The following is an 11,101-nucleotide window of genomic DNA, read 5'->3' on the forward strand; positions in this document are numbered from 1 at the left end:
TGATAAGATGGAAACTAGGAGAAGCCAGGTGTGTGTGTAATGGGTCATTCACCCCCCCCCACAGGGTGGATAGGAAAAGCCAGACAAGGACCAAAACAACCCCCTGGGACTGAGTGTGTCATGTCTCCATGGTGAGGGGTGTTGTAGCACGGCCTGGCTGTTTAGGGGGAAAGTAGGGGCATGATCTGCGCAAGACTGTGTGTGTGTGTGTGTGTGTGTGTGTGTGTGTGCTTCCTGGAGAGGGGGGATTATAATAAGAGTTGCACAAACATAGAATTAACTCAGGGTGAGCTTACAAATGGAAGTGCCTGCAGAGCTCGTATGGCCCCCGCAGCGAACAACAGCGTCCTTTGTTAGCTGCTCCCCGGGCACAGGGCTGCGTTTACAAGGTGCCTGTTTAAGGCTGTTTGATGTCATTGTCTGCATCTATTCCCTCTGATTACTAAATGTACTCTTCATTTTCACCCAACTTTGTAGTTTGTGTTGCCGCCGCACATGCGTGCTGTCGGCGGGTGGGGGGGGAAGCTGCCACTCAGAGGCGATATGTTGAGGTTTTATAGTCGACCAACCAAAAAGCAGCATTGTAGTTCACGTCTGAGGCAGACCTTTGTGGTTATGGATGTCAAGGCTGGAAGTGGAGCTAGAGTGGGATTATGTTCTTTCGAGAGGGCTTCACTAAAGAAAGTGCTCGTTTGTGAATGAAGCGTCGGCTCCCTTTTCTCCATGTGGCGTGCACCCGGCTGCTCGCTACACAAGGCCTGCCTTTTGTGAATGGATTTCCTGAAAGGCAGCGCTATCAAGGCCTCATTGCTCGCTGTACGCGTGTGCGTGTGTGTGCGTGTGTGTTTACGTGCACATGTTTGCAGGGAGAGGACGCCACTCATAGAGCTGAGAGAGAGAAACAGTGGAATGCCTGTTGGGAGCTGCAGCTGGTGTTTCACTCATGTTGTTTTTGTTGTCTGATTGTCTGAGTGTGTGTGTGTGTGTGTGTGTGTGTGTGTGTGTGTGTGTGTTGTACGTGCGACAGAACTAATTGATGCAAAGCTCTCTCCTCTGTCCCCTAGTGCTAATAAAAATGAAGGAGGCTCAGATGTGGATGACAGATTGCGTAATGTGCCTCCTCTCCTGAAAGCCTTTGCACTCGTTGTTCTACAGACTCACCTCGGAACACTTCCATCATCCATTATTGAGAAACCTTACATTCAATGCTGATGTGTTTAAGTGCACGTGTCTCTCGTGCTCATGTGTTCCATGAGGCCGGTGATTCTTATATGTTCACATATTAATTCCTGTCACTTGTAACTTTACTACGTTGTTTACTCTGACACACGCCATGTATCGTCCGTCCTCCGCCGCTTGTAGCCTCGTTGTTGCGTAGCTTTGGGTTAGGGTTAGGGTTACGAGCTATCGAGCACAATAATCCTATTTTGATTAAATGTTAATGTTCTTGTTTTTCAGCATCAATAAAGTTTTCTGCTCGCTGTATCAGACAGTTGTTACGGCGTCCACACACACTCTAATCTGCGTCTCTCTCTCTCCAGGTTGACCTGCTTGCCATGTGCGGGCCTGTGTCCTAAACTGTGTGTGGGAAACAAGACGATCGACTCGGTGACGTCCGCTCAGGCTCTGAGAGGCTGCACTGTTCTCCACGGCAACATGATCATCAAGATTCGAGGAGGGAGTGAGTTCTGCTGCACCCCCCCACCTGGGGCTCGGGTTCTGTGTGTGTGTGGGTGTGTGTGTGTGTGTGTGTGTGTGTGTGTGTGTGTGTGTGTGTGTGTGTGTGTGTGTGTGTGTGTGTGTGTGTGTGTGTGTGTGTGTGTGTGTGTGTGGTCACCTAACTGGTTATCTATTTGTCCGTCTCCTTGCAGATAACATTGCTGCTGAGTTGGAGGCTAGTTTGGGTCAGCTCGAGGAAATCACAGGATGCCTGACTGTTCGCAGAGCGTACGCCCTCGTCTCCCTCTCCTTCCTCCGCAAACTACGCATCATCAGGGGGGAGCATCTTGAGGGAGAGTAAGTCTCCTCTTCTGTGTCCTTATCTCCTCTCCTCTGTCCTAATCTCCTCTTTTCCTCTCCTCTCCTCTCATGTGTCCTCCTCTCTCCTCTCCTCCTCTCTCCTTCCTCTTCTTTCCTCTCCTCTTCTCTCCTCTCCTGTGTCCTCCTCTCCTCTCCTCTCCTCCTCTCTTCTCCTCTCCTCTTCTCTCCTCTCCTGTGTCCTCCTCTCCTCTCCTCCTCTCTCCTTCCTCATCTTTCCTCTCCTCTTCTCTTTTCCTCTCCTCTTCTCTCCTGGCCTCTTCTGTCCTCTCCTCTCATGTGTCCTCCTCTCTCCTTCCTCTTCTTTCCTCTCCTCTCCTCCTCTCCTCTCCTGTGTCCTCCTCTCCTCTCCTCTTTTCCTCTCCTCTCCTGTGTCTTCCTCTCCTCTCCTCTCCTGTGTTCTCCTCTCTTCTCCTCCTCTCTTCTCCTCTCCTCTTTTCCTCTCCTCTCCTGTGTCCTCCTCTCTCATCTCCTCTCTTCTCCTTTTTCCTACATTGTGTTTCATTTCTTAATGTCTCCCCTCTGTCTCTCGTAGTGTCTTCGCCTTCTATGCGCTGGACAACCAGAACCTGCGTGAGCTGTGGGATTGGTCCAAGCACACCCTGTCCATCCCTCGTGGTCGTACCTTCTTCCACTACAACTCCAAACTTTGCATGTCTGAAATCAGGAAGATGGAGGAGGTGACGGGAACCAAGGACCGCAACCAAAAGAATGACATCGCCGTACGGAACAACGGGGACCAAGCCTTCTGTAAGATCATCAGACATCTTTACATGTCGACGCATGTTCTCTCAGCCCGATATCCTCAATGTATTGAAGTTTCCTATTCCACGGGATCTCACTCTTCATGCACAACAAAACCCCGTGTTCAGATAGACGTCTTTCCCTCAGGGGAGAAATACAAAGCACACATCCGTACTCTATTCCATGCGAGTGTGAGCTTTAACCATGTTGTGCACGTATGTCCTTCGATGTCCTGCTGTGTATTTGTTACGCATGTGCTGAGCATCCATGTTTCGTCCCTTAGGTGAGACCAAGCTGCTGAAATTCAACGTGATCAAGACCTCATCGAACATGATCATGCTGAAGTGGGAGCCCTTTTGGCCGTTAGACTTCAGAGACTTGCTGGGCTTCATGGTTCTCTACAAAGAGGCGTAAGTATCTGACAACACTCCTGGGATTCCCCCCCATACTGGATATATTTAGACAAAGTATTAAATATAAACATGCACTTGATGCATCAACACATTCCCTGTTTCCACGCGTGCCATATAATTAAAGAATGGCTTCGCTTTAACTTATTAAATGAGCTCCATTAATGCGTCTCGAGGCTGTTGTTGATCTGTGTTGATCTCTGATCCCGTTTATTTCCATCTGCTCCAGGCCGTATAGGAATGTGACAGAGTTTGATGGGCAGGACGCGTGCGGCTCCAACAGCTGGGCCATCGCTGACGTGGATCCTCCGTCTCGCTCCACGGACAGCAAGAAGGCGGATGACCCGGGACACCTGATCCGCCCGTTGAAGCCCTGGACCCAGTACGCCATCATGGTCAAAACCCAACTGTCTGCATCCGACGAGCACCAGGTTCATGGAGCCAAGAGCGAGATCATCTACGTCCGCACTAATGCCTCCAGTGAGCTATACACACACACACACACACACACACACACACACACACACACACACACACACACACACACACACACACACACACACACACACACACACTCCTTCTTCATAAATCATTTGCATTTTTAGTTTTGCATATTTTCCACCCTGCCTTGTTTACCTCTATGTTCAGTCTTCCTCCTCTAATATCACTGCACACATTTAATCCAGCGTTCACGTTACACAGTGATCTACTTGCATGTGGGGGGGCTGTTGTATTTGATTGACAGCTGTGTTGCAGACCGGCTCTATTCAAATGAATGAGTTCTTGTCACAGGACTGATGTCGGTCTGAACTCTCCCTGAAGGTCAGACAAATACCGATGCCTGACTGTTGTCTCCCCCCCCCCCCCCTCCCCCTCCAGAACCCTCTGTGCCTCTGGACCCCATCTCCTCCTCCAACTCCTCCTCTCAGATCATCCTGAAGTGGAAGCCTCCCACCAGTCCCAACGGCAACATCACCCACTACCGCGTCATCTGTCGAAAGCAGGACGAGGACAGCGACCTCTACAAGTTCGACTACTGCCTACAGGGTCAGTGCACACGGGTTGATGCGTTCAGATCCGTTCGCCGCTCACTTCACTTTGGTTTGTCAGGCTCACGTCTTTTTCTCCCGCCCAGGAATGAAGCTGCCGTCTCGCACCCCGACTCACCTGGACAGCGAGGATGAGCAGAAGTGGAACCACACGGACGAGCCGACGTCCGGCGGCAGGTGCTGCGCCTGCCCCAAGACAGACAACCAGCTGAAGAAGGAGCAGGAGGAGATAGAGTACCGCAAGACCTTCGAGAACTACCTCCACAATGAAGTCTTCGAGAGCAGGTACACGTGAGTGGCACATGTGGACACGTCACACTGTTGATCCCAGCATGTTTATTTAGTGGATTAATGCTTCATGCAGACTGAAGCACATTTATGAAGCTTAAAGGGACAGTTCACCCCAAAATCAGTGTCGTATATCAATCTGGATTGTTTTGCTGTTAGTGGCAGAGTGTTGGAGATGTAGATAGAAGATAATCAGACTTTGCTGTGAGCAGTTTCATGCACGTCTGCTCATGCACGTAGATGCACGCTTCCTTCTGTGCAGTGATTCTGGAAAAGCACAAAAACAATCTGGATTGATAAATAGCTCGACAGGGAAGAGGAAGAATATGTATTTTATTTGGGTGAACTGTCCCTTTAAACTTCTTTCTTGTCACAGTGGCCACACCAAAGTCACACACTGTCCAGCAGTTTGGTTTGAATGAACTTTAAAGTTGTTTAAAAAGCTTTAGCGTCACACCATCAGGAGCCACACCCGCCACCATGATGAGCGTCTCAAAACAGCTCCGTGCCAACTCTGTCTGGTCCGTGTGTGTGTGTGTGGTTTATGTAGACCCTTGTTTTTGTCCGGGGCACTATTGTGGGGGGCTTAGGGGCTGCGGTGCCCCCTACCCTCTCCCCTGACTCACACACACACACACAGTCTCTCCTCCCGGGGGAGTGATTACTGTGCCCATTATCATTCATGCCAGTCAGGGGTGCAGTCATGCAGACTGCCATTCGGACGCACACAAACACACACACACACACACACACACACACACACACACACACACACACACACACACACACACACACACACACACACACACACACACACACCTCAGCTGGATGTTGAACCCGCGCTGTTGAATGGGCCATGGTCAGCTGCATACACAGAAGTACACAAAGACCTCCTCGTGCTCTCTTTTTCCATCACGCAAAGGGAAGCAGGAAGTGTTTTCCTCCTACCTGAGCAAGCGTTGGTGCAACATTAACTCCACCTCGCTGTACGGTGAAGGAGACGCTTCGCTGCAGCAGCTCGGCGTGACGGGTGGTGCTCGTTTTGGAAGGAGGGGGAGACAGTTTTCTCATTTATAAACGGTGATTCTACCCGTCGGTACACGGAGGTGCAGTGGGTGAAGTTTATGGCCTTTGTGTTGCTTACACTCATAACCAGTGAGCCTGAAGCAGACCTGCTCTCTAGCACCACCCAGTGGTGGGGGGGGGGGCTCTCCCAGCAGGGCAGTAGGTGGTATTTGCGGATACATGTCATGACTTGCTACACACTGTAAAGGTTAGTGTGAGCAGAGGTCTCCTCCACACTGCTGCTCCATCTGCTTCACGACTAACCTTCTTCTTACCTGTTTGCTCTGTTTGTCCAGACCCTCTCGTCGCCGACGCTCAGTGGGAGTTGCCAACTCCACCCTCCCCGCTTTCTTCCTCACCACAGCCCCCAGTCTGGCGTTGGGCTCCACCACAGCCACGCCTGAAGACGAGGACGATAAGGAATCCAAGGTCTCAAACTCTTTTTGGATTTGTCATTCTCGTGTCAGCGTGTGTGATGGTCGCTTAGATTTGAGACTGTGTAGTGATACGCTGGGTAACATCACATTGTGTTGAACAGGTGTGTCCGCACATGTCAAACATGTTGGAGTACTTACATCTCTCTGCTCTGCTCAGGTGGAGCTGAAGGTGTTCTTAAAGGAGTCCGCAGTCATCTCCAACCTGCAGCACTTCACCAGTTATAAGATCGAGATCATGGCCTGCAACCATCCCACAGACTTCAAACGCTGCAGCATGGCTACTTACGTCAGCGCTCGCACTATGCCAGAGGGTAAGGACCAATACAAGTGTCACGTTTATTCACACTCACTTTAACAGCTACACGGACAGAGTAGTGAAAGTTACTAAAGGAATATATTGTTGAGTTTTGTGTGGATTCAACTTTATGATCCTTTCTGCAACTGAGTATATTCTGTATGTGCCTTTGACAGACCGACAGGTGATCAGAATAAACTTAAACAGTTCAAACATGCATGCAATTCACAAACAAGAGGGCCATGTGGGAATGCAGTGGTTTATACTGCGCGTGTGTCTTTACGTCTCTGCAGAGAAAGCAGACGACGTCCCCGGCCCTGTGACCCATGAGATCGTGACCGCCGAGCCTCCCTATGTGTTGATTAAGTGGAATTCACCTCGCTCGCCGAACGGCCTCATCATCCTGTATGAGGTGTTCTACAGGAAGGTTGGAGACACTGAGGTCAGTATCAGCCGTCACTGAACTTTTAGGGAGTGAGGATGCAGGGAAGAAAAGGACACAGGCGGTGAGGGAGGGAAGGAAACTGCAGCAATATTCTTGATAAGCTCTGCAGGAAGGAGAAACACGGGGCTTAAAAACGCAGACAGGTGCATAAGAAATCATGCATGAAGGTAAGAAGAACTGCAGAGAGAAGCAGTAGGGATCTGGGGGGGGGGGGGTGTTGGCTGTATATAAACTCTGAACGTTCCTTATATGTAGAGAGCAACAACATGTGTTTACAATCTGCTGCCACTGTGTGTGTTTGCATGTTATTATTCCTGTGTGTGATTCTGTAAGTGTGTGTGTGCTGTTGTTGTTTACTTGCTGCAAATGTGAGCACTCATCTCTCATTGCTATTCATCGCTGCACTGCCTGACCCTAGGAGCCAGTTTGCAGCTCTGTTACCATAGTGACAGAGGCAGGAAGGAAGACTAGGATGCAGTGGCAGAGATGGACTGGCATCTCAGACGACATCTGCACTGCAAACACACCCCACGCACATTCTTTCAAAATGACATTTAGAGCACGTCAGAGCTTCAGACGCACTATTTATCTTATTGCACAGCGGCAGCATGTGGCCACGTTAAACATGCTTCTCATGCAGAACTCTGACGGACTGTTAATCAGCCCACACGCTTAAAGTTGGGAATATTCTGACAGTTTTACAGGTTTTATTCTTTGATATCTGAAGTGAAGATATAAAGAATATATATACCAACAAAGCTGTTGTTATTTTAATGTATATTTTGTAATCTTTTTACACACTTATGTTATTTATTTATTTACTTATTATTTATTTATTAATAATATATTATTTATTTAATAATATATTATTATTTATTTATTTATTTATTTAATAATATATTATTATTTATTTATTTAATAATATATTATTTATTTAATAATATATTATTATTTATTTATTTAATAATATATTATTATTTATTTATTATTATTTATTTAATAATATATTATTTATTGTTATTTATTTATTTAATAATATATTATTTATTTATTTAATAATATATTATTATTTATTTAATAATATATTATTATTTATTTAATAATGTATTATTTATTGTTATTTATTTATTTAATAATATATTGTTATTTATTTATTTAATAATATATTATTATTTATTATTTAAAAATATATATAATTTTATTGCATATTTTCTATAGTCAGGAAAGCGTGTTTAAAATGTGTTCTTGCTTAACAGGCCTCGTTGCATCATCTCATTATTAGCCAGAGTTTAGTCGAGGTTAAGTTTCTGAATGTTCTCTTCTGAACTCTCTTTAATCTTTGCTTTAATATTTAGCACTGCTCATAACTCCTCGTGATTTCTCATTGCTCAAGTCTTTTGTGTTTCCCAGGTTCACACAGCTTGTGTGTCGCGGCCGGCCTACCTCAAGTCGGGCGGCACGAAGCTTTCACTCGTGCAGCATGGAAACTACAGCGTGAGGGTCCGCGCCACCTCGCTAGCAGGAAACGGCTCCTTTACAGAAACCACTTACTTCTTCATGCCCAATCGTAAGACCCGAGACCGCATGTCGGTCGTTATGCACATCTGGAAGTTCATGACCTGCTCGCATCACCGTTCAGAAGCCGTCGTTGTTTTACACTTTAGCACTCTGTGAACTCACCGATACCTTCTGTGTTCGTTACAGCCGATCAAGGTTTAATATGGATTGTGATGGGTCCCGTCATCTGCTTCATCCTGCTGCTGTTTGTGGGCGGAGGAGTGTTTGTGATCTTCAAGAAGAAGTAAGATCTTTGACTGGCACATCAACTGTGTATGCTGCTTGTTTATAAACCTAAGGTTTGACGAAGGTGTTAAGGAGATGTGGGCAGTATGTGGCAGGACAAGTAAATAAGAAGCTCTGCACGTCCTGGTTGTGTTTCAGGCAAACAGAAGGCCCGACCGGACCTCTCATCGCCTCCTCAAACCCAGAGTACATCAGCACCAACGACGGTAAGAAGAGCGTAATATCCTAACGGCTGTGATTGGAAAGCGTGTTTCTTCTTGTGGCACCTCATGTTTGTGTCTGTTTGGTGCAGTGTATGTTCCCGACGAGTGGGAGGTGCCCCGGGACAAGATCACAGTGCTCAGAGAGCTGGGTCAGGGCTCCTTCGGCATGGTGTACGAGGGCCTGGCCAAGGACATCATCAAGGGAGACCCGGACACATCCGTCGCCGTCAAGACGGTCAATGAGTCGGCCAGCCTGCGCGAGAGGATCGAGTTCCTCAACGAAGCCTCCGTCATGAAGGCGTTCAGCTGCCACCACGTGGTACGACCCCGCACAGCGCGTCTCTCGCTCCCTCAGCATTGTTCCTCCTTAAAGCCTTGTGTATGTGTGTGACCGCGTGTGTCTATTCCTCCCCATGTAGGTGCGTCTGTTAGGCGTGGTGTCTAAAGGGCAGCCCACCCTGGTGGTGATGGAGCTGATGACTCACGGGGACCTGAAGAGCTTCCTGCGTGGGCTCAGGCCGGACTCTGAGGTGCGTTACACAGAAGTCCTCTTCAGGTTCATCTCAGCGAAAGGACGCTTAGTTAACACGTCACTGACTGTAAAACTGTGTGTGTGTGTGTGTGTGTGTGTGTGTGTGTGTGTGTGTGTGTGTGTGCAGAACAACCCCACAGGCCGTTCCCCACCTACGCTGAAGGAGATGATCCAGATGGCTGCAGAAATTGCAGACGGCATGGCCTACCTCAACGCCAAGAAGTTTGTCCACAGAGACCTGGCAGCCAGGAACTGCATGGTGGGCGAGGACTTCACCGTCAAGATTGGAGGTACTGTCCTTTACCTCTGTTTCCACGTGCAACTCAGAACGACTCCTGGTCAAATGTTCATGTATCTTAGTGGAAAGGTGCGGCGTCGGCCGAGCGAGAACATATTTCACTTTGCAGCGGATCTGAAGCACGGGGCGGAGAATATGGCATTAGTGCTGGATTCATGCTGCGTCCGAATAATCATGAGTCCCCGACAGATCAACGTGTGGTTAAAACGCTCTGAGCAACACAGTCCAGCACGACTCAGAAGATCAACTTCCTTGTAACGTCTATGTTTTGGTGCACACCCCTCTCTCTCGTAGACTTTGGTATGACCCGAGACATCTATGAGACGGACTACTACCGTAAAGGAGGGAAGGGCCTGCTTCCTGTCAGGTGGATGGCTCCAGAGTCTCTGAAGGACGGAGTCTTCACTGCCCACTCTGACTGCTGGTGAGTCTCACGCCAGCTCTTCTTCTTCTTCTTCTTCTTCTTCTCTTCTTCTTCTTCTTCTGGGGGACTTCTATCCTCCTTCTCTTGGCGGCGGCGGAGGAGGGCTGCGGGGAGCGGCGGCGACAGGCGAGGCGGCGCAGGTCGGCGGCGGAGCTCGGCGCACGGGGTCGAAGGCGAGGAGCCGAGGAGGAGGGCGTACGTGAGCAGCGGCTCTGAGCCGGCTCCGGTATGAGGAGGCGGTCGAGTCCGAGGCCGGCGGGCTGCGATTTCTAATTCTGATCGCGGGGCGGCGCGAAGGATGGAGAAGGCGGATTGTATCACTTCGTCTTCTTCGATTATTCTATTCCTTCTGTCTTCTCATTATTCGATTCTTCTTCTCGTCTTCTTCGTTCTTCTTCTTCTCTCTTCTTCGTACTCTACTTCTTCTCCTTTTTTCTTCTCTTCTTCCTTCTCATTCTTCTTCTTCTCCTTTCTCCTTCTTCTTCTCTTCTTCTTCTTCTCCTTCTTCTCCTTCTTCTCTTCTTTCTTCTTCTTCTCTTCTACTCTTCTCTTCTATTCTTCTCCTTCTTCTTCTCCTCCTTCTCTCTTCTCCTTCTTCTCTCTTCTTCTTCTTCTTCTTCTTCTTCTTCTTCGTGACCCCGAGTACATTACCGGAGTGTTTGCATCACATGTGGTTGTCTGCGTGTCTGCAGGTCATTCGGTGTTGTGCTCTGGGAGATCAACACGCTGGCAGAGCAGCCGTACCAGGGTCTGTCCAACGAACAGGTTCTGAAGTTCGTTATGGACGGAGGTTACCTGGACCGGCCGGACAACTGCCCCGAGAGGATGTGAGTACACACACACACACACACACACACACACTCTGCTCTCTGCCTCTTCAGCTGATGGACACTTAGAGTCCTCACACACTTTATATCTTTCTTACAGACATCACCATGAAACTTCATGACATTAAGACAATTATCTTTTTGTTTCACACGTTTTCTGAAATGTTATGTTTAAATCTGCAAATGAGGCATCTTATTAATAATCTATAAATAGATATTTTAAATTGGATAAATCAGGTTCAAC

The 11,101-nt window shown here is 48.2% G+C and overlaps 1 protein-coding gene across 2 annotated transcripts in view; it reads left to right on the forward strand.

Annotated features, from left to right (window-relative positions):
* The window catches only part of insrb (insulin receptor b), an 80,129-nt gene that overhangs the window by 60,861 nt on the left and 8,167 nt on the right, over positions 1–11,101 (forward strand). For both annotated transcript variants that reach the window (XM_029429332.1, XM_029429333.1), the window contains exons 5-22: positions 1,542–1,681; positions 1,872–2,016; positions 2,573–2,787; positions 3,065–3,191; positions 3,421–3,671; positions 4,071–4,238; positions 4,327–4,525; positions 5,890–6,022; positions 6,188–6,341; positions 6,619–6,767; positions 8,181–8,337; positions 8,475–8,571; positions 8,712–8,779; positions 8,866–9,095; positions 9,196–9,306; positions 9,436–9,598; positions 9,901–10,030; positions 10,723–10,857. In XM_029429332.1, coding sequence (XP_029285192.1) covers positions 1,542–1,681; positions 1,872–2,016; positions 2,573–2,787; positions 3,065–3,191; positions 3,421–3,671; positions 4,071–4,238; positions 4,327–4,525; positions 5,890–6,022; positions 6,188–6,341; positions 6,619–6,767; positions 8,181–8,337; positions 8,475–8,571; positions 8,712–8,779; positions 8,866–9,095; positions 9,196–9,306; positions 9,436–9,598; positions 9,901–10,030; positions 10,723–10,857 — 2,772 coding nt within the window. The remainder of the gene's footprint in view (positions 1–1,541; positions 1,682–1,871; positions 2,017–2,572; positions 2,788–3,064; positions 3,192–3,420; positions 3,672–4,070; positions 4,239–4,326; positions 4,526–5,889; positions 6,023–6,187; positions 6,342–6,618; positions 6,768–8,180; positions 8,338–8,474; positions 8,572–8,711; positions 8,780–8,865; positions 9,096–9,195; positions 9,307–9,435; positions 9,599–9,900; positions 10,031–10,722; positions 10,858–11,101) is intronic.

This window comes from Cottoperca gobio, chromosome 4 (genome assembly GCF_900634415.1).
Source record: "Cottoperca gobio chromosome 4, fCotGob3.1, whole genome shotgun sequence".
Classification (NCBI taxonomy): domain Eukaryota; kingdom Metazoa; phylum Chordata; class Actinopteri; order Perciformes; family Bovichtidae; genus Cottoperca; species Cottoperca gobio.